This window comes from Alligator sinensis, unplaced genomic scaffold (genome assembly GCF_000455745.1).
Source record: "Alligator sinensis unplaced genomic scaffold, ASM45574v1 scaffold1298_1, whole genome shotgun sequence".
NCBI lineage: Eukaryota > Metazoa > Chordata > Crocodylia > Alligatoridae > Alligator > Alligator sinensis.
The window spans coordinates 501,916-524,280 of record NW_005842192.1 but is presented as its reverse complement, the minus strand read 5'-3'; the positions used below and the strand labels follow the sequence as shown (position 1 = coordinate 524,280).

General features: G+C 55.4%; 1 protein-coding gene across 9 annotated transcripts in view; it reads left to right on the top strand.

The window, feature by feature from the left end:
- NBEAL2 (neurobeachin like 2) overlaps positions 1 to 22,365 on the top strand; it is a 132,976-nt gene that overhangs the window by 34,831 nt on the left and 75,780 nt on the right. For 6 of the 9 annotated variants that reach the window (XM_025207344.1, XM_025207345.1, XM_025207348.1 and 3 more), the window contains exons 2-3: positions 9,639 to 9,727; positions 18,318 to 18,482. In XM_025207344.1, coding sequence (XP_025063129.1) covers positions 9,639 to 9,727; positions 18,318 to 18,482 — 254 coding nt within the window. Of the gene's footprint in view, positions 1 to 3,134; positions 4,301 to 9,455; positions 9,542 to 9,638; positions 9,728 to 18,317; positions 18,483 to 22,365 lie in introns of those variants that run through there. The other 3 variants (XM_025207349.1, XM_025207351.1, XM_025207352.1) reach the window with 3 other exon arrangements.

Genomic DNA, 22,365 nt, shown 5'->3' with positions numbered 1-22,365 from the left:
CCTTTATCACAGGTTGGCTCCCCGTAGTGTTAGGCACTGTACAAACACAGAACAAAAAGTGCCTGCCCCAAGCACAAAATAAAGGACAACAGGCAAAGACAGACTGAAAGGAATGCAAGGAAAGGAGGTAGGATGAGCCTTGTCACAGTGTTATCCCACGAGATGGAGAAAGGATTGGGGGAAATGCAGGGGAGATCAGGAGCTCTGTGTTGCGATGCGTTTAAACTCGAGGTGGTGGCTGGATGTGCACGAGGGGATGTCAGAGACAGGCCTGGGTTTTGCTTTGGATGGAAGAAGTGGGATCTGAAGTAGAGCGGTAGCTCTCCAAACCGTCTGACGTGCGGCAGGAGTTGAATTCGTAGGAAGGAATTGAAGAACGGATCCCGGCGGGGACGGTGAGGGGCACTAGGTCAGTTTGGAGATGAAGGGGTGATGGGGAGGGAGTCGGCACCGTGTCCCCCTGGGCTGGGGCGTCCGACCCTCTTGCTCCTGTTCTGGCCCACGTCACATAGCCACTCCACCAAGGCTGCCCAGTCCTCGCGTACAGGAGGTGCATCTCGAGTAGAGCCAGGGAGGTGATCCTCCCCCTCTATGCGACGCTGGTCAGGCCGCAGCTGGAGTATTGTGTCCAGTTCTGTGCGCCCCATTTCAGGAGGGATGTGGACAACATGGAGAGGGTCCAGAGGAGGGCCACCCGCATGATCCGGGGACAACAGGGCAGACCCTACAGTGAGAGACTGCGGGACTTGAACCTATTCAGCCTCCACAAGAGAAGGCTGAGGGGGGACCTGGTGACCGTCTATAAACTCACTAGGGGGAACCAGAAGGGTTTGGGGGAGACGCTGTTTCCCCTAGCCCCCGCTGGCATAACAAGGAGTAATGGGCACAAGTTGATGGAGAGGAGGTACAGATTGGACATCCGAAAAAACTACTTCACAGTCAGGGCGGCTAGGAGCTGGAACCAACTTCCAAGGGAGGTGGTGCTGGCCCCTACCCTGGGGATCTTTAAGAAGAGGCTGGATACTTACCTGGCTGGACTCATTTGAGTCCCGTTTTTGTTTTTAGGGTGAGTGGTTTTGTTTGTGTTTTTTGGGTTGTTCTCCCGCCCTGGCGGGGGGTCGGACTAGAAGATCTATTAGGTCCCTTCCGACCCTGAAACTATGAAACTATGATAGCAGAGCTGGAAGGTGCTGTTTGTCTTTGGTCGCTCTTCTGCCCTCAAGTGAGCATCGTTCCAGACAAAGTCTTGGTAGTGGCTAAGTCTCTCCCTCTATCTGTCTCTCTCTCTCTCTCTCTCTCTCTCTCTCTCTTCTTCTATTTTTTCTGTTTTATTTTTTAGCATTTATAGCCACATCTCATGCTGTGGGGCATGCATCAGTTGCTGCAGAGATCAAGCGGGCTTTGGGTCAGCATTGCATGGATAGCCAGGCACCTTATGGGATTATTCCCACTGGAGACGGGTCACTACAGGTGTCAGAGTGGCTCACAGCTGGCGTGGCAGTATCGTAATGCCTGGTAGCACCACATTAGTGCGGCCCTCTGGTCCTGTACTTAGACTCAGTCCTGTGAGACAGCTTCTCAATGAGTCTCGATCCAGACTGAGAAGCCTGCTCCCCTTTTGTACCAATTCTGTGCTCTCCTGCGTCTCTGACTATGCAATTGTCCCTAGCGCAGGAAGCAGGTGGCTTGAGAAGAAACTGCCCGCTGCAAGGTGCAAGCAGCCTCTTGCGAGCTGTGACCTGGCCAAGCCGGGGATGGGTTTAACCGCGTTTGCCTAACTTCCTGGGGAGAGAGACATTGCAAAACCCTTGCTGCAGAGGGCAAAAGCAGCCAGGGGCCTCTGCGAGTTTCCTTCTGTCCCTTTGCTGGACTGTGGCTGTCAAGACAAAGGACTGGAAAGACCCTTTTGGGTCATGGAGTTGACCTCTGAATTTGCAGGCACCCCGTCATCCAGGAGGGTCCCCCAAAACACCCCCACACAGCGTAGCCACAAAGCACTGCATAGATCAAAGCTGCAATGTGCCTGAGGAGGAGAGACGAGGGCATCGCCAGCGACTAGGCCACCACAGTGCTAAGAGCTGTGCTAGGATCGTTGAGCATCTTCGACCTAGGAAGCAGGCCATGCTCCATGCTGTAAGCAAAGGTGAAAACCACAGAGGTCCTGGCCAGTCTGGGACAGGGGGAATTCCTTCCTGACCACAGCTTTGGCATTTGGGGTGATGCTGAGGGCGTAAGCAGTCGTTTCTCTCTTTTCTCCCAGCTGGCTCTGAGTTTGTGGGCCTTGTGCTCGGAGATGGCATCATCTCTGCCGTTAACACAGTGCTACCAGGAAAGCAACATAGCCTGCTTTCCAGAGGGGCTGCACATGGACAGTCTTCCCTTAGAACGTCACGACTGAAGAAGCGTTGAAGAGATGAGTTCAGGGAGCAGTTGGCCAAAGGGGTTGGGCCCGTATCTAATGCAGATATGAATTGCCTATGGGTTTGGTATCTCCAGGAAGGCACAATCTGCGTTCCCATGCTGCTGCTTCCTTCCTTTTCCTGCCTCTCTGGTGTGTGAGCTTGCACCATCCTGGATTCCTCTATGCTCCTCTATGCCCAGCGGGCCACGCGTGGATGCAAGGCCCTGGTGCATGAGTTCTGGATCGCTAAACGTGTCCGAGCCCTCAGGCAAGTGGACGGTAAATGGCCCTTACAGAAAAAGGGAACCTGGACAGATTTGTCCTCTCCTAAGCCTCGTATTATAGAACGGAGTAGGGAATTGTCCCCCCGCTGCCAACTCCAGGAGGACGAGCCTGATCCATCCTTTTGTCGGGTTTGAGAATAAATTCTGCAGCTCCCTCTTGCCTTCAACCCAGCCAAGTGGTTAATGCAACTCGTGCAAGTCCACAGTCCCACACTCTGATTTTGGTCTACGGGTTTCACCCCTGTCCCTACCTACTGTCTTGGGAGGCTGCAAGCTTTCCCACCCCATGTTCTTCCTCCTGAATTTCTGGTGCAGCGTGGTCCACGTGCATTAGACAGTGTTTCTCAAGCAGTGGGATGCAAAGGTCATGTAGGTAGGACTTTAGATGTCCTTAAAAACGTCCATTAATGATTAATATAATACTAAAATGCACAAAAACGTAAAAACTCACTTCTTGGAAAAAATGGGGTTTTGTTTCTATCATGGTGGGGCCTAGGATTTGGTGGGATGTAAAACGCTAAAGGTTGAGAACAGGTGCATTAGAAAATGAGGGTTGAAGGGACCTCAGGAGGTCACATCCAGTCCAACCCCCTGCTCCAAGCAGGACCAGCCCCAGCTACATCATCCCAGCGGAGGCTAGCTGGGTCTTAAACACCAGGCTGAATGCTTGATGCCAGCTGCAGACTGGCTCTGGCTCGTCCTCAGTAGGTTTTGGCGCCTGTTTTTGTCTTGCTGCCTGCAGGGTGGCTTAAGCTTAAGCCTATACAGGTTTGTCCAAAGCGTCTTTCCGTGGCTGGCAGGTGGGTTGTTGAGGGCAGAGGAGAGAAGAACCCCGGCAGGGCTGGGGGAGTCTCCAGCATGGAAAATGCAGCAGAGGTGGCAGCAGGTGCATTGACGCAGCGTTTGGCAGGGGGAGCTTGCGGCGAGAGCTTTCCCGTGGCAGCGTGGGTTGCAGCTCCGGCGGGAGGTTCCCCAGCTGGCCCGGGGTTCAGCGCTGGAGCAGCAGGGGGCACTGCAGGTCAGGAGCCCGGTGCCGTGGCTGGGGAGGCTGCAAGCCACGGGCCAGGGGGTTGCTGGGACGTGTCGGGGGACCTTGCGTCTCATCTCCGATGGGGTCTCGCTCTTCCCTGGAACAGCCCTAGGCAGGTGACCTGGCCCTTGGGGACTCGCAGCTGAAGAGGGGGGAGCCGCAAGCTGTGACCTGCTTAGCTTCGCCTCTGGGACGGGCCCCGCGGGCTGGGCAGGTGGCCCCGGTGCTGGGCTGCGTTCAGAAGGGAGCTGTCCTGCAGGGCACGCAGCCTGTGCCCTCCCCCCCATGATCGCTGTGGCCCCGCAGGAGGAAATGTCGTTGATGCTTATAATGACTTGGCATTTCCTGATGCTCTTTGCACAACTTTCTCGCTCACTTTTAAAGTCGCGCTCTTGTTTGGCTGCTCTCAGCGCTCACGGTAACTCCCCCTGCCCCCCCACCCCTTCCCGGAGTGGGCTGTGACCATCGCCGCGGCCCCAAGCGCCACCTGCATGGGCTCCCGTGGCGGGCAGCTGGCTTCGGACTGCACCGGTGATGGAGCTGCCAGAGGCTGGGACACCGTTGCCCGCCATTCCCTGCAAGCAGGTAACGATGGCAAAGAGCCCACGGGCAGTGGGAGCACTCGATGGGGGCTGTCACCGCAGGTAGGCTTGGCGGTGGGGGGGGGAGCCAATGCTGTAGGAAGCGAGACCTGCTTTCTTTGCATGTTGTGACGACAAGCTGGTGAGGAAATGGAGCCCTGCTCCTCTCTGCAACAGCGGGAAGGTGGTTGCATGCATCAGGAGAGCTGCTGGAAGCCCCTTCCCTGTTTTTACTCCCTTTGGATCCAAGCCAGACAGGTGCTGGGCACTTCCCCTGCTGCGGCGAGCATGCAGGGGTGCCCTGCCCCCAGCCAGATTGGGTGCCGTGGAGACTGGGACCTTGCTGCAGGGGGCTGATTCATATAGCGCCTTCTTGACTGCGTTTTAGCAGGCTTGTGCAACACACACATCCCATGGAGAGTGGAGGGGAAGGCATGGTGCTTGGGGCTGGGCTGGACAAGTGGACAAGGAGACCCGTTTGAGCTTTCTCATCCTGATGCGTCTCTGCTTGGGTCAAGCAGCATGTGTAAGGGAGGAGGCACCGCTGGGGTAGACAGGGTGTCATGGTAAGCATGTTGGATCCCACTAGTGGGGTGGGAGGCACTTTGAGCAGGGTTTCTAGCTGGTGGAGACTTCACCAGTGGTCCAAGGGACAAGCAAAGGCTGTAGAAACCCCTTCTTCCCTGTCATGGAGAGCTTCACACAGGTGGCACCTTTGAACAGGGAAAGCTGCCTGTGTTGTAGGGAGCGTGACCTCCTGGATGAGACTCTGTGGCATCTTCAGGCTGGACCAGAGAGGATGCTGGGAGTATCTCTGCTGGGCCCTTCCAGAAGGGAGGGAAGAAGTGACTTGACATTATCTCCATCTCCATCTCAAAACCCATCCCACAGCCAGGAGGAATTGGAGTTTGGGTTCTCGTTCCACTTCCTTGGCAAACCCTACTGTCACAGAGCACTGGGGTGCCCTGTGCCTCAGGAAAGAAACACTGCTAGAGAAGGAGCCCTAGTGGTGATCAGGGAGCACAGCTGTGGGTTGCCAGGGCAACTAATGAAGGCCAGCTGACCAGAGAGGGCAGGGCCTGGCCATTATAAAGCCCAGAAGCAGAGGCCTGAGGCAGTTCACTGCCAGCAGCCAGGGAGGCAGGAGCTCTGGGAGCAATGATGTGGGTAGAAGCCTAACAGCAGGTACCGCTGGACGGGAGTTGTGCCATGTTGTTGTAGCCAGGCGGCTTCCATTTATGTTACAGCCCAGGGGCTTGTGTTTTTGTTGTTTGTTTAAACCGGTGGTTTGGGTGAGGCTAGAGGGGTTGGAGGAGGCCTCATTGGGGACTCGCAATGAAGAGTGTGAGAACCCCAGCGCCCGAGTGGGCGCAGCATACTCATAGGAGACCCACAGTAGCGTGGGGATGTAGGCGCCAGTAAGGGCGCAGTTTATGGGGTGCGTAGACCCCAGCCCCAGAAAGGGGGCAGCACTACGAAGAAGCCCCAGTGCGGGCACGGCGAGCCCCAAGAAGGGGGGCAGTATTATTAGGAAGCCCAGCGTGGGCACAGCAAGCCCCAGAGAGGGGGCAGTAGAAGCCCAGGTTGGGCACAGAGAGCCCCTGATAGGGGTCTGAGGGAGCCCAAGTTGGGCACGGTGAGCCCCAGGAGGGGCCAGCAAAGGAAGGAAGGCCCGGGGAGAACAGTAAGGGGCCAAATAGTGTTGGGACAACAGTGATTACATCGGCGAGGTTTGGACTGCGGTATTGGGGAGGAAAGGAGCTGCAGACAGCGCCCCCTGGGGGGGGAGGTGGGGGCAGGATAAGGGCAGCCTCCTGCTAATTAATTAATTAATTAAGATCAAGACGTGGCAGGCGAGACAAGGCGGGCGGGTGCCCAGAAACAGGTGGGCGGGCTGCGGAAATCAGCCCCGAGAAGGCCCCCTGTCACACCTACCCAAGCTGGATGGGTCAAGGCCTTGGAGCGTGTTGTGCCGCTCTCCATCTACCAGGTGGGCAGGAGAAAGAGGGAAGCGAATAGGAAGGACCTGCTTCCTAGCTTGCATGGACTGCATGGGTTTATTTCCTTGCATTCGCCCCTGTCGCAGCCCAGGCTGCCTGGAGCAGACCTGCCTCCTGCGAGCTCCACCTTCTTCCGTCCGTCTGAGCCTTATCTGTCCGTCTCCGCAGTGGAGCTGTGATGAGCTGCCCAGGAGAGTGTGCAGCTCTCCATCCTGAGACATGCAGTGCCCCGAAAACCTCGGCTTCAGCACGGGATGGAGGCACCTGTGGGTTGTGCCCGTGGCCCGGTGCAAACAGATGGGTTTGGAGGAAGTGGCTGCATCCAGTTTCCTGCAATACGGCCACTGGCCAGCAGCTCTGAGAACCCTGCAAAGCGGGACAGCAGCAGTGATGCCACAAGCTCAGCCCATCACTCTTGCTTGACCTGCTCCTAGATGCTGTCCCGTCATGGATGCGTCCCCCACATAGCCCCCCAGTAAGTTAACAGGCAGGGGTCACAGAGGAAGTGCTTGGCCCAGGCTCAGGTTGAATCTGCTCCTGCCCCTGTGCCGATGAAAGCTGGTCTAACTTAGCAGAAGTTTGTGCTTTTCGTTTCCGTGAGCCCCGATTCCAGCTGGGGAAGCCACTGGGGGTGGGATTGCCACGGGGCCTCTGGGAGAGAAGGGCCGTGGGACCTTCAGGGTCAGGCTGACACTGCATTTGGCACCAGAAAGGAATTTACTCCATGGTCGGATTGGGATGGGCCGTGCAGGGTTTTGTCTGCCTCTCTAGCAGGGGCTTGGTCCTTTTTCCTTGGATCCCTTGAGCGCGTGTAACAAAGTACTTCCTGCTCTTGCGGTGACGGGCTTTACTGGTGGCAAGTGGAAGGGTGCTTTTGATGTTTGGGAGGCTTGTTCTTGAATTTGCAAGAATAGATTTGACAGTCACGCGTCTGGGCTGGTTTCACGTAGGGATGATCCTGCCTTGAGCAGGGGCTAACTCGAAAGTCTGCAGTACAGATCTGCAGTTACAAGCTCCTATTTTGGCACAACAGACTGGGCTGCTGGGCAGATGCAAGACGAAGACAATCGTTAATAGCAGTCGAGGCCCATCAAGCTTTTCTCTCTGCTGTCGTCCCCTTTCTTGTCTCTCAACCACCTCTCTTCAGCCTCCCTGGCTCTTCGGTTTAGTGTCTCCATTCCCAGCTAATGACTCGGGTGTTTGAAAAGCTTCACGATCTTCATACAAGCACCTTCTTAGAAGATGCGCTGCTTGGTCCCTGCAATCCAGGAGTCATCGTGACCGGCCTGGCAGGCCAGAGAAACTCACCCAGCAATTCCTGTGTTGAATTGACTGGTTTGTGCTGGACTGCAGCTAAGGAGGAAGGTGGCGGGGTGCAACAGATGATCTGCCCTAGGCATGAGGGTCTCCACAAAAAACCTGTGCCCTTTCTCTCCTGACAGCACTTGGGTGGTTGGGGCAGGCGTTTCATGGTTCCAGCTAGGGGCGGTTTATTTTTCTTATGCTTTCAATATAATATCTTGCGATGAACGAGACAAGCGTGTTATGGCCCCATCTCCCCGTGTTTACCCACAAACACTGCTGGCTGCATCGGCTCCCTGGCATCTGCTGGGAGAAGGTCACCAAGATGAAAGCACGAGGCTCTCCTTGCCTCTTGCAGCCGGTGTTGGTTTTATCGGTTTGCGACCACAGCTCTTGTCTTTCGTGTGGTCAGCTGGTCTCTTCGGGGTTCATAAGTGTATGTCCTCCTTAGTTTGACGCTCTTAGATAAGTGTATGGCCTCCTTAGTTTGCCGCTCTTCGTCTGAGCAACTTTAGGCATTCCTACTATACAGCAGTGTGTATCTATATGGAAAGCATAGAAGAGTCATGCTGGCAGGGCCTTGAGGGGGTCTTTTCATCCAGCCCCCAGCACATGGAAGGATCACCCCATCCAAACCAAACAGGTTTGTTTGACTTGTGCTTAAGCATTTCCGCTGATGGAGATGCTACGGGCTCTCTAGGGTTTAACCAGCCTCAGAGTGAGAACGTCCATCCTAGCGTCCAACCCAAATTCCCCTTGCTGCCATTTCGGCCCATTACACAATGCTGAGCAGAGCATAGGTAAGGTGCGCCAAGTGCCCCAAAGGGCTCGCGATGAACGGTAAGCCCAACACGCAGAAAGAGAGCATGGATCTGGGCCTGCATCATGCCTGAGATGTCTGTGCTGCTAGACTGGGAAGGATTACAGAGAGCATCATGCTGCATCTTGGATGCTGAGGATAAAGGCCCTTTCAGCAAGTGCACGGGCAGCAAGGTCTTAATAGCACAACTGCCCAGGTTGCACATCTCTGCCTTAACTGCAGGCCAGGCCTAGGAGGCCTCTGCTTTGGGGTTGGGTCACCCATTAGTGAGCAACTGAGCTGAGGGAACGGGAAACTTGTGTCAGGGTTATGGGGGCAAATCCTTTGTTCACTTTTCTCTGCAAGGTAGGGAGGTCTCAATTGCAAGCCCCCTGACATGTCCCTCTTCTTCTTGGCTTTGGGTTTTCAGGGGCCCAGGGAGGTTTAGGAGGAGTTGTTGTGGGGGCACCTTGCTGTTGGCTACACAGCTAAGATGGGAAGCTGGAAATGCTGGCTGCTCTGCAGCTGAGATGCTCCAGGAGGAGCTGAAGGAGTAGTGACGCTGCTCAGGTGAGGCTCTGGGGACGGCGGAGGAGGAACATCAGGATTTCAGGATGGGGCACGGGAGGGGTGCTCTGGTCTGAAATGCCCGAGCCCATCTCTGCAGTAGTGCCAGACTCAAAGGTGCGACAATTTCCAGTGCCCCTATTCATCCCGTCGAGCATCCCAGCACGTTCGGTGTGGGCAGGTCACAGGGGAACACGGCCGCAGGATGCCCCTCGCTGGGCTCCTGCAGGGCTCTCCGTGGGGTGAGGCTGACCAAGTCATCCCCCCTTCAGGTCACACTGCTGGACTCTTGGAAGAGCTTCTCAGCCAGGGGGCAAGCTACTTACTGCTCTCTTGAATTCGACCTGCACCTGTGTAGCTGGCTTATAATTTCCCAGGTAGCGCAGTGGGGCTTGCTCATTCATTTCTTTCTCTCTCTCTCGTACACAAGTGTGATCACATCCAAATGGACAAAGCTTGAGCCTAGATTTCAAGGAGCAGGACTGTCTAGAGCCTGGTGTGTCTCAGCCAAGATTGCAAAGCTTGTATCTGCAAACCTGCTTCTGCTCCCCCCACCACCGTGTCTGAGGGTGTGCAGGTGTGAGACTCTGGTTGGGCAGCGGCCCAGCCTGGGCACGTGTGTTTGGTTCTGTTTCTCTCCTGACTGCTCACACTGCCCTTGCTTTGTCTTTCAGAAAGACTTGACCTACCTGCAGCAGTGGCTGGAGGCATTTGTCATGAACTTTGAGAAGATCATCACTGTGCAATCTCTGGAGCCAAGAAGGTGAGTGCATCCACTCCCCACCCACACACATAGGCATTGTGGGGCAGGGAGAAGGGGGATGCCCCATGGTTTCCCTGTCTACAGCTGGAGGTCAGATGGTCTCTGTGGTGAGTGAGTTTGAACCGCCAGAATTTCACTTCTCTCCCTGAAAGCTTTGCAGATTGCTATCTAATATTTTTCTTTAAAACAATGCGAAACGATGCTTGGGTGGAAATGCCAGAATAACAAACCTCCCTGGAGATTGATGCCTTCTGTGCATCACCGCTAACGAGCTCCAGGGGCTCTCAAGTGGAGCCGAATACGCCCAGACTAGAAATAAGTCGTGCCGTTTTCCCAGCGAGCGTATTTGACCACTGGAGCAGCTCACCAAGCCAAGTCTATAAATACCTGGGGGCTCACCCAGAAGATACAGGTTCAATGCAGGCCCAACTGGGTGAGATTAGCTTCCCTGGCTTGTGTTGTTTCAGTAGCAAACTAGGTTATTGCAATCTTCCCTTCTGATCTGAGCAAATAACCCGTGAACAGGAGCGGCAGGGCTGGGTGGTACAAAACTCCTCCATGGTGTCCTCTCCAGTGCGTTTCACCTTTGTTCTGGAGTGACCGCTGCCTTGCTGAGCAGAGTCCAGCCTCTGTGGCCTGGCCAGTCGTTAGGGGAAGGATAGGATGATATAAGTGGGCTGGGGTAACATATGGTTGGTCCTGCTTTGAACAGGGGGTTGGACTAGATGACCTCTCCTGAAGTCCCTTCCAACCCTCATTTTCTATGATTCTGTGAGGTCCATTAGTGCCACTTGTGTTTTGTGTCTGTCATGTGGCACCTTTCCTTCGAGGATGTAAAATGAGTCTCCACCATGCTCCTTTTCCAAGGGTCCCTGAACAGTAGTGGTGAGGACATCAGCATTGGCTTCCTGGGACTAGGTCAGACTCAGCCTCTGGGCAGTGCCTGGCTGGCTTCCTGGTTAATGGTCCCAGGAGCCGGTCGCATGTCCTGTGGTCTGTTTGAATGGGATGAGGAGGTAGGGGTGTTGCTTGTCACTCCTGCCTAGCATCATGGTTTTGGGGGGTTCGTGATTTTGTGTGCGTGTGTGTGACCATTGTGTACGTGTATTGCTTATGAGGGGGGAGCTTTGTGCCCCATGGGGAACTAGAGTAATTGATCTAATAACAAATAGGGCCTTGATTATTGGCCTGTCCTTTGCGGGCGAGAGGGGGTTAACTAGCTCAGTTACCCCAGTGCTCCTTCCCTGTCTCTGTACCAGACTCCTGGGAATGGATGTTCTCCCTTAACAGTTCCACCATGAAGGTTTTGGGAAGCTCTTGGCTATGGAGCAATTTGGAGGTCTGCACCCGTGGAGGCAGGTTGGCAGCTTGCACTGGTTTTCTTCCATCCATCCCTGCCGGGAGGAGCCTTCCCTAACTCTTGTGATTCAGATCCCTGGAGGAGAGGGCTTCTCCAGGGCCAGCAGACCATGACCGAGCCACATCTGTGCCAGGAGATAGGCAGGCTGAGGGCAGCTGGCCAGGAAGCCATTGCAGCATGAGGGCCTTGTTGGTCCACTCCTCTTGGAGTGGACATAAGCTCAGTGGCTGGCTCTTTCCACGGTAGGGCTAGGGAGAGGGTGGTAGATGTGAAGCAGGCAGCTGCTTGCTATCAAAGCTTCTCTTCCCCCTGCTTCTAACCTCCGCTGCCCAATGCACCTCACTCCTGACCTGCCTTTCCCTTAGCTCTGCCATCTCACCTCGTTCCAGATCTGCAACCCCCTTCAAACAATCCTGCCCTGGACACCCTCCTCCATCAATGCCCCATGCTCCCACCTGCCCTTCCAGTGTTGGGCTCCCCCCTCTCAGTCTCTGCTCATGTTCATTCAGGTATGACTGAGTCAGAAGTGGCAGCCAGGGAGCTTCATGCTGGCACAGCAGAGCCCAGTCTGGATGGCTCAGAGCTGGACTGGATTTAGCAAGCCCCCTCGCTGGCCCAGTGGTGTTCAGTGCCACTGTGCCCTGCTGCAGGTTACCCTAGAAGCTGCTGGAGAGGCTCGCCGGCTCTTACATGCATTATGCAATATTGCACAAGTTTCTCTGAAACCTGCAATCCTATTGCGCTAGAGCCGTGGAGTGCGAGGACAGTCAGCGTCGGGGCGGGCTGCGTCCTGCGTGTCTGCACCGAGGAGGAGGCTGAGTGGTTCATCCTCTGAGCTCTGTGTCTGTGCCACCAGCTCTTTCTGGGCTGTTCTCACCTTGGCACTCTGCCTTAACTCAGCTGTGGTTGTTTTATCTCCCACAGCAGCAGACCAAATCCTGACTCTCCTGCGCGTGTCTCATTCCTGTGGCAGGGCTATGATGGCTGAGAGCAGGAAAGGCTTTTGGTCCCTTGCTGGACAGAACCTCCTGTAGGCTGCAGGGAGGCTTCCCCTTCCAGTTGTTGGGCAGTAACATAGCCCCAAACTTCATCCATCTTTTACGGACGCTGGTCAGACCAGGTAGGGTTGTCCTGTCAGAGGAGTCGTCTCACGCTCTTGTTCCTTGCCCGGGGCTCAGATCATCAGGCCGCAAATGGGAATGAGCTTCTTTCCAGCAGAAGCCAGGTCACTGGACATGTTAGTAGGGAACAGGGCAAGATATGCTTCCTTTGTCTTTTTCCAGTCTCCAGCCAGGGGCAGCAAGACCTCAAGAGGGCAGCGGTCCATTGCTTTGATGCTTCCTAGGGAGTCTTAAGCGACCTCCCTGCTATCGGGAGCCTGTCCCGGAGGGTCGGCTGCAGCTGTGGAAGCCAACAGGCTGACTGGGGTTGAAGCTCGCAGCCAGTTAAAAGGATGTTATCTGCTGGTTGGGAGGCCTTCCTGACCCCAGCAGGTGGTTAGTTGATGCCTGGAAGCATGCGGCTTGATCGACACGACTGACTCTTATTCTAGTTGGAGTGAACTGCAGATTTCTGCCCACAAGCTTTACTCTTCCTTTGCTGGGGGCGGCTGAATCCCACATCTCCCAGCCTCTGTTTGTAGGCGAATGTTTCGGGTCATGCCACCGCTGTTTCTCTGTTCCTCTGGGCCTGCGGTTAGCATGGGTGCAGCGGCGATTTCCACACCGCCGGGGGAACATTGCAGCGCCTGGCGGAGACGTTACAATCTGTCCTCGCATCTTCCCCACCTGCAGCGTGGCTTCCTGCCTGCTCTCCGCCCCCCTTGCGAGTGAGCGGGCGAGCAAGGGGATGGGAGGGCACGCTGGGTGTTCGTGTGTCCCCATGCACCGCAGAGGAAGTGACAGCAGCAGAGTACTCTCCATCAAGACATGCGGGCCACTTCTTTACACGGCAGGGGGAGGACGGGGAGATGAGCTCGGCTCTAAGTTTCTGTCTGTAAATTGCAGGGGAGACGGTGCATTCAGCTGTGGGAGGCTTTGTGTGCCCTGAGGAGCTCCCTCAGACCTGCGACCATGCCTGTGATGATGACCGCAGGCTGCAGCCACTTGAGCAAGTCGTGCTGAAAGGGGAGGCGCCGGCTGCATTTCAATCCATATCCTAGGCCACTTCCCACCCCAGGCGGAGGAGACTCCTGGGTGAAAATGTCACCTGCTGCCACCGAGGCTCACCCGGCCAAACTCGCAGACTCCCCAGGTCTCTCCATCGTGGCTATGCCCTTAAAGCGCTGTGGTGTGCATGCTCCTTCAACAGAGCCAGCAAGGAGGGGCTTTTGAGACTTCCCGGGACAACGTCCAGCCAGCCGGCAGTTCCCGTTCCCCTACATGTCCCTCCTGGACCGGGGCTTGGAGGACCATGTCTGCTCCTTTCCCCTGGAGGCTGTGGCCCCAGGCTTTGCAATACAAAGCTGTGAATGTTGCCTCAGCGCTGACTTATTTAGTGTCCCCCTGATAACCCCCGGCTACTGCTCCCGGCAGACGGCGGGGCTGCGCAGAGCAATGGCTCGTGTCCTTTCAGCCAGAGAATGAGTCTCCTTATGCATTCCCCAGGGCTTGCAGTACAGTAGGGGCAGCCCGCTCTTCATGCATCTTTCCCCCCGCCATACATATGAAGAGCGAGGGGAGCTTGCAGCTGGCTGCTGTGACTCATCCGCCTGCGCTTGGCATTGGTTCCTGTTCTGTTTTCCTGCGGGCAACCCAGCTCCCCAGCCTGCATTAACGGTTCCTTCCTTCGTCCCCTAGACTTCAGCTCCATAACACTGACCTCCCTGCTTGTCCCCAGGGGCAAAGGCAGAGAATCTGTCTGGTAGTCCCACAGCCTCTTCTTGTTTTGGGGAGACAGACCCCAGCAGGGCAGGAAGACTACCAGAAGACCTTGATTCTCATGACTGCAGCAGTATGGCAGATGCCTTTTGGGAAAGATGAAAGGCTTGAGTCTGTGGGAGCCTTGATGAAGAGGAGTGGGATGGTTCCTGCCTCTCCAACCTATTGGTTCAGGCTCTTAGCAGATTCAGGCAGGCACAGCAGCCCCCTTGGCTCTGCAGGGAACTAGCGGACCTCCTGTGTCTAGAAAGAAAGGCCTACAAAGGATGCAGGATGACATGCATCTCCAAAGAGGAATACTCTGCACTGGTCCAGACCTGCAGGGAGCGAACCAGGAAAGCCAAGGCTGCAACTGAACTCCAGCTAGCTACATGTATCAAGGACAATAAAAAGTCCCTTTTTTAGATATGTGGGGAGCCGGAGGAAAAGCAGTGATAACATTGGACCCCTGTTAAACCAGATGGAGCCACTGACAACCAACGCCCAAGAAAAAGCCAACTTGCTAAATGGGTACTTTGCATCCGTCTTTCACCAGTCCCATGGGACACCCCATTATGGGACAGGGAGGTCCGGGTGAGGGAGATCCCTTACCCCCCCATCAATGCTGACCTCGTGAAAGAACACCTTGAGAGGCTGGACACCTTCAAGTCAGCCGGCCCTAAGGGTTTACAGCCCAGGGTACTTAAGGAGCTGGCGAGCATCATAGTCCAGCCCCTGGCACAGATCTTCGAGAGCTCCTGGCGCTCTGGTGAAGTGCCCAAAGACTGGAAGAAGGCCAATGTGGTGCCTATCTTCAAGAAAGGGAGGAAAGTGGATCCGGCAAACTATAGGCGCATCAGCCTGACCTTTATCCCAGGGAAGATCGTAGAAAAGATTATTAAAGAGGCCATTCTCAACAGACTGGCTGATGGCTACATCCTGAGGGATAGCCAGCATGAGTTTGTTGCAGGTAGACCTTGCTTGACCAATCTTATTTCCTTTTATGACCAGGTTACCTATCACCTGGACAAGGAGGAAAAGATTGATGTTGTATATCTTGACTTTAGAAAAGCCTTTGATCTGGTATCCCATGATCACCTTTTGGCAAAACTGGCTAACCGCAGCCTCAGCCTCACTACGATCTGCTGGCTGTGGAATTGGCTCCGTGGTCGGACCCAGAGGGTGGTGGTTGATGGAAGTCAATTGTCATGGTGCGCTGTGACCAGCGAGGTCCCCCAAGGCTCTGTCCTTGGACCTGTATTGTTCAACATCTTCATTAATGATGTGGACATTGGAGTCAGAAGCAGACTGGCCAAGTTCGACGACAACACCAAACTCTGGGGTAAAGCGTCCACACCTGAAGACAGGAGGGCGATCCAGGCTGACCTTGACAGGCTCAGCAAATGGGCGGATGAGAATCTGATGGTGTTTAACACCAAATGCAAAGGTTCTCCACCTTGGGAGGAAAAACCTGCAGCAGCCTTATAGGTTCGGCAGTGCTGCGCTGGCAAGCACTACAGATGAAAGGGACTTGGGGGTCATCATTGACCACAAGATGAACATGAGCCTTTGATGCGATGCTGCAGCTAGTAAAGCGAGCAAAACGCTGGCTTGCATCCATAGATGCTTCTCAAGCAAATCCCAGGATGTCATTCTCCCGTTGTACTCGGCCTTGGTGAGGCCGCAGCTGGAGTACTGCGTCCAGTTTTGGGCTCCACAATTCAAAAAGGATATGGAAAAGCTTGAGAGAGTGCAGAGAAGACCCACGCGCATGATCAGAAGTCAGGAAAACAGACCTTACGACGACAGGCTGAGAGCTATGGGACTCTTCAGCCTGGAAAAGCGCAGGCTCAGGGGTGATCTGATGGCCCACCTACAAGTTTATCAGGGGTGCTCACCAGGATCTGGGGGAAGTCTGTTGACCAGAGCACCCCAAGGGATGACAAGGTCGAATGGTCACAGACTCCACTGCAACTGATTCAGGCTGGACATAAGGAAGAATTTCTTTACTGTCTGAGCCCCCAAGGTTTGGAGTAGACTGCCGCTGGAGGCAGTTCATGCACCTACATTGAACACCTTCAAGAGAAATTTGGATGTCTATCTTGCTGGGATCCTATGACCCCAGCTGACTTCCTGCCCCTGGGGCAGGGGGCTGGACTCGATCTTTCAAGGTCCCTTCCACCCCTGGTGTCTATGAAATCTATGAGATCTTTTCCCATAACATTCATGTTCTGAGGTTATTTGGTAGGCTTGAAGCCCAGAAGCTTGTTTTTTAAAGTGAGTAAATAGATTCTAAAGCAAAAATTTCCAGCCAAGAGATGAACGGTTCCAGGACATGTTCCCTAAGCCAGAAAAACACCTGGACCTGCCTTACAAGAGTGGATTTGCACCTCTCAGATGGATGCTGTTACTGGGGTTAAGCTGATAGTCTGCCAAGAGTCCTGTAACTTTGCTGTGATCACTTCTTTGTGGCTGCCTGGTGCTGCTGGTTGAAGGATGACTCTCCTTTTGCCTGAAGGGCTCACAGGTGCAAACAGCTTGCTAGGGTGGCAGCAAGGGAGGAGAGCAGGTGGCAGCACAAAGAAGCAGGCTGGCCAGCTTGCAATGGGCTCCACCTGTTACATCGCTGGCATGGTTCCTGCACCGCTGGTGGTTTCCAGGCTGGAAATGCCTGTGATCACATTGCGGAGGGATCTTGCATCTCCTGCAAACCTTGCCAGGTAAACAAGGAGCTCCAGGTGACAGATAGGGGTGTGAGTGGTCCAGCCTGCCAGTCAGGGGACCCAAAGGCAGGGACAGCCTGTAATGGACCGGGGCAGGGGCTGTGGCCTGGAATGACCTGATGGCCAGTTCAAAGTCAGACACCAGGAGATGAGCCAAGGAACAGGGGTCAGGTGAGGCCTGGGAGCAGGGCAGGTGAGTGAGAGCCCTGCTGCCCTGAATACTTGGGCAGCTACTTCCCCTAGCCAGTCTCTGGGGGCACCCGGTCTCATGGCTACCCCTAGCTCAGTTGTGCAAGCCAGCTCCAAGCCCATGCTGGCTGAATGCTGGTCCTGGGGGGTGCTGCTGAGTCTCTGGCTGTTTTTTAGGCCTTGGCTGGGCTGTTTGGGACTCAGTTCCTGGTCACTCCTGTGCACGTAGTGTGTGGTTGCTCTATTACTGGAGTACATGGAAGATGGGATCTCTGGGCTGCAGACCCAGTACAAGACCACGGGCACCTTGTATGTCGCTGTGTTGCTGACAGGCTCTGACAGGGAGTGTGCTGCTCCCTTGCAGCAGGGATGCCGGAGACACCGAGGGCCGAATGGAAAGGAAAGGCTCACACTGGCTTCACTGGCTTTGGCAGAAGCCAGCAAGGGGCAGGCTTCTTGCAGGGGGGCTGGGCTGGGCTGGGCTGGGCTGGGCTGGGCTGAGCAAACCAAACCGGTGAACCCTGTGTTACTGGTGAGGATGACACTGTCCACTTGCTCTGGGGGAAGCACTTGGGCTGCGTCCTTGCCCCCCAGTGCACCCAGGGCCCGTGGCACCAACCAGACTCCTCCTTTGCCCACTGGAGGCCAGCCACATTGGCTGTGTGGGTGCAGAGTTCCCTGCTCCCCATCCCAGTGCAAGACCCCTGGGTGTATGTATTTCCCCTACTGCCAGGATTTCCCCCAGATTGCATGCTAGTTTCCTTCTGTCTTGCTGAACTGTCCTCTTCCCCCATGGGGAGGTGGGTGGGGTACAGGGATCATAATCCCCGTGACAGGTTTTACCTAGTGCAAGCTTTTTTGGCTGCAGGGCCCCCAGCCTGCACCAACTAGCAGAGAGTATCAGTGAATGGCCAGTGGGACTTTTATGCTGCTGCTGTCTCATAGGGCTCTGTTGTTTTCTGCTCTGCAACCAGACAAAGGTAGCAGGCTCTGAGCCGCTGCCTGGTACCTGATACGCTCCAACATCAGGTGGGCAGTGACCTACTTTGTGCACGTTTTGCAACTGGTAGCTCAGCGCAGGCTTGCATCCAAGCTGGGCTTGTGTCTGGGCTGTGAGAACTCCAGAGGACGGGCTGGCTCCATGTTATAATGCTCCCCAACCTGCTTCCTTTTCCCCAGGGGCCCTGGAGACAGAAGTGTTTGTCCTAGTTTCTCTCCCCAGGCTTTGCATTTATCCCACAGAGGAGCAACTTTCCTATCCCTCCTGTTCCTGAGCCTATAAAAGCAGTCCCAGGACTCCAGGAGCTGGGGCTTAGTCTTGCCGAGTATTGCAAGGTTCATGGTCAAGTAGCAGGAAGGGGCAGTGTGAAAGCATCGCATCTCCCTGAGCTCCTGGGTGCCTTTGCCACATAGGTGCAGGAGGTGGTAGGTCTTAGCATCTCATCTGTTTTGCCTCGCAGGCCAGAAGACTCCGTCTCCGAGATCCCACTGCTCCCGCGTGACGTCCTGCACGTGCTGAGCCAACAGCTGACGCATTGTGTGGCCCAGATCTCCTGCGAAGAGGCAGCTGAGGCAGGCCTCAGCCAAGCACTCCTACTCATCAAGTTTTTTATCATCATCTGCAGGTAGGCCAGGTTCCTCCGTGGGCATCAATTGAACGTGCTGCCTTCCAGCAGAAGGTCACCAGGGGACCTGTATTTGTTTGCAAGCACTTCAGAGGCCAGAGTACAGGACCGAGCCTGGGGTCCTTCATAAGTTGGGAGGCATGCACGTATAGTGGGTTGTTATCCCTTTTCTGCAGAATACGAAGCAGCAGGAGTCAGATGATAGGTGGAGTCAGTGGCAGAGTTGATCTCGGATCTCTTGGCTGCCAGCACCAGCCTCCTTTCTCAGCTGTCCACCATCGTGGGGTATACATTACTCTCCTCCTGACCCTAGCAATGCCAGGGCTTGGTGAAGGCTTCCACCCTGTTGTGCCGTCCTCTCCAGCTATGCAGCATGGGGAGCGGAGCATGAGGCCTGGTGTGGAGTCAGATTTGCAGGGAGCAGGGTAGTGCCTGATGAGTAAGGGCAGCTGGTAAATGCTGTCATTGTAGAGTTGAATGGTGGGGGGAGCTGTGATGGGGAGATGAAGGGCTGGGGGTTTCAGCTGGCATCAGAGGGGCAAAGATGGTGGAGTACCGGCATAAGGGAGGAGCTGAGGAAACCCCCCGGGGAATGGGTTGGGGAGTGAATATATCACATGCTCCTTGCTTTCCATGCTACCCCAGCATCTGGCTGTGTCTGCACCCCTGACAGTCTGGAGGGAGCCAGGGCAGAGATCCGACCCCGTGATGCTCTGAGGCCCATCTCTTTCCCCAACTGGGGCTAAATCTAAGCCAGCAGCTGGCACATTTGGTTGCTTTTTCCATGGAAACTAATCTGATATCCCTTTCAACCCGTCCACTCATTAAGCTCTTCAGAAACCCACTGCCCTTTTCTTTAGCTGCTCCTGCCCTGCCCACCTTCAGGGCAGCTGATCTGGGCTACCTCCAACCTTGGGTCTGGCATTAGCCGTCTCCTCAAGGAGTGTGCCCGTCTCCGTGCATGTAGTGTGTGGAGCAGAGGGTTGGTTTTAAGCACAGCTCACAACTCTGATTGGGGTAAGTTAGCTCCCGGGCCCCCTTGCTGGTAATCGTCCCTTAAACTTCCCTCTGCTTCCCCCCGCCCCCAGCCAGAGCTCCCACTGAAATCCCCCTTGGAAATATTTCCAACGCACCCTGTCCGTGGGAGATTAGATAACTTAGGCAGGCGAGACCTCGCCTTCCTGCCGCAGCTGTGGGATGGTGTGAAAAAGAGCACTTCGTTCTGGAGCCTGGGCATCTACTTCTGTATTTGGCGCAGGGATGGGGCAAAGGCAGGGAGGGCACTTCGGGGTCCTACTGACCTGCAAGAAGATGCAGACGACTCCCACCCCCAGTCAAGTCCATGCCTGCAGTTTGGTGGTGCTTGCCTCTAGCATTTCCAGGCAGGACCTGGTGGTTTTGATGCATTATAATTCTGTGGTGAGAGCACTGGGTTTTCCAACAATATCCAGGCTTTGACACCACCGAGATGTTTGACGCCTGTAACTTATCTGCCTGTAGCACAGCCTCCCCTGTGACCCTGGCCCTTTGGAGGGGGCGTTTTGGGGAAGCGGCGATCTGACCCGTATGAGGCTGGGGAAGCACCAGTTTATGTAGCAAGAGTGCCGGGGGCTGCCCTGGAAGAAGTGAATCTGAGACAAGTGTCAGCGCGGGAGTTTTTCATTGCCATTCACAAAGCATCCGTCTCTCAGTGCAGGGAGCGATGAGGCAGCGGGGAGCTCAGCTGGCAGAGCTTGTAGCTTGAAATTCCCATAGTGCAATCACTGCTCATGTCATCGCGGCCAGCGGCTGGAAGGGCAGAGAGGGGGCACCTGGGATGTTGGCACGGGACAGAGAAGCTAGACGGACAGCAGGAGAATGCATCTGGAGATTTGGATCCCTGCCTGCACCCCCAGGCGTTTATCTGCCAGCCCTGCAGCACTCCAAGTTCCCTGTTTCACTTCCCTGGGATACAAAAATCTCCCAGGGCCGAACCTTATGCGTTGCTATCCTTGGGACCCTGCTGGAATAGGCAGGAACATGGAGACCTTGCCAAAATCCACTCCTTTTGCTCGCTCGCCTAAAAATTGCCCGTGCTTTTCCTGCTGCCCAGCCAGCCGTGACGTACTCAGCTCCCACCTTACCTTGAGCCTCCCCAAGCCTCGGCTTGGTGGGGTTTTTGACATGTGTAGGACAGCTCACACCGTGCTTTGTGCCACACACTCCTGTGCTCCCTGAGACCAGTGCTTCTGCTTCAGTCCAGGGTCCTGGGCCATGTCTGTCCCAGGGATTTGGCTGGGAGAGGGTTCAGTGAGGCCCAAACTGGGCCACGCTGTTTTGGATTGACACCGATGTGATGCAAGATGACTGTATCCCATCTCTCTAGTGGGGCCTGGCCATGAGACCGCTTCAGTCCTAAGCAGGTGACATTTAACGCCCTGGGTTGGTCCAGGAGAAGCTGCTGCAATGCCTGCTCCGGTCTAGTAGCCTGCCAGATGTCTGCCCCTTTTGCCTTTCCACTTACATCCCCAGTGCTCACTAGATGCTTGCATGTTCCCAGCTGAGCCCATCGCTGCCCCTGCACTGCTGTAGGATCAGAGCTCCTTGCAGCCATTAGTGGGCTTGATGCACCAAAGGCAAGGCAGCCCCACTGTCCCCGTTTCACAGCTGGATGGCTGGGGCCCAGAGGGAGAGACTTGACCGCGGCTATGCAGGGAGTCTGTGGCAGAGGCTGCAGCTGAACTCACAGCTCAGCACCTGGAGGGGTGTTGCCACAGCACCTCGGGGTGCCTTGAGATCCTTTAAGCAACGTCAGCACTGTTAACCATGCAAGCACGATTCGAAAGATAACACCAGCGATTTCAGCGTGAAAAACATCCTGGCCTTTCACGATCTTTCTGAGTTCTTGGCACCAGAAGAATCGCTCTGTTATTTTTTTTCTGTCATCCAGAAGCAAGTGAAAGCTCAGAGCTGGCATTTTCCAAGGGGGGCTTTGAGTCTAAAGAAGCTGAGAATCGCTGGCTTAGCCCGTGCTCCCTCCCCGGAGCAGAGCTGTAGTAGACACAGCCCCTGCTGCAAGATCATGCTGTATTTCGAGGACCTGCGCTTCTGGCTCGGAGGCTGTCCTCAGCCCTCGGTTGGTATTTTCATTTCTCCTCTCCCCTGCGGTGTGAGGAAGGCTGATCCTCCCCCCCACCCCGCTAGCTGAGCTGCGAGGCAGGTCTCCCCGAGGGCTTTCTGTCTGCTTGTCTTCAAAAGGGGAAGTGGAAAGGGAAGGGTGAGGACCAGCCAGTCGAACACTTGTCCCCGGACCGCATGGCTGCTCTGCAAGAGCTCCCGGGGCGAGGCCATCTGCAGCAAACCGCAGCCAGGTCAGATAGCGTCACTGCAGCCCGAGGCAGTGCCGGACCCCCCTCGACGTCTCACCTTGGCCAAGTCACTTAGCCACCAAGCCTCTCAGCTTCCCATCTGCAACAGAGGGCTAATAGGCCTTTGGTTTTTTTTAAGATGGTGCGCTCTTTGGAGCGGGGATACTCTTGCCAAGGGTTTCTATAGCAGCGTGGGTCTCTACACACTCCCCTGATGCCAGCAACGGGGGGATATTGAGAGCAGCAGCCCCAGCGACCGTCGTGGGACCCTGCCCCTGCCCTGGGCACGTCCCGGTGCTCCCGAAACAGCACTGATCTTGTTGCAGACGGGGTGAATACAGCTGGGGATGAATGCAATTCTGGAAACGGTCCCCATTTTAGCGCCGTGCTGCTCCGCCATCCGTTCGCTCCCACCTGGGCCGCTGCCCCGCTCTCGTACCGTATTATCATTGCAGCTGTTGTCAAAACCGTCGCGTTCGGTCTGGCCGTCGCATCTCGTAAAAGCCCCTGACTGCCCCCAGAAGCTCACGGGGTTG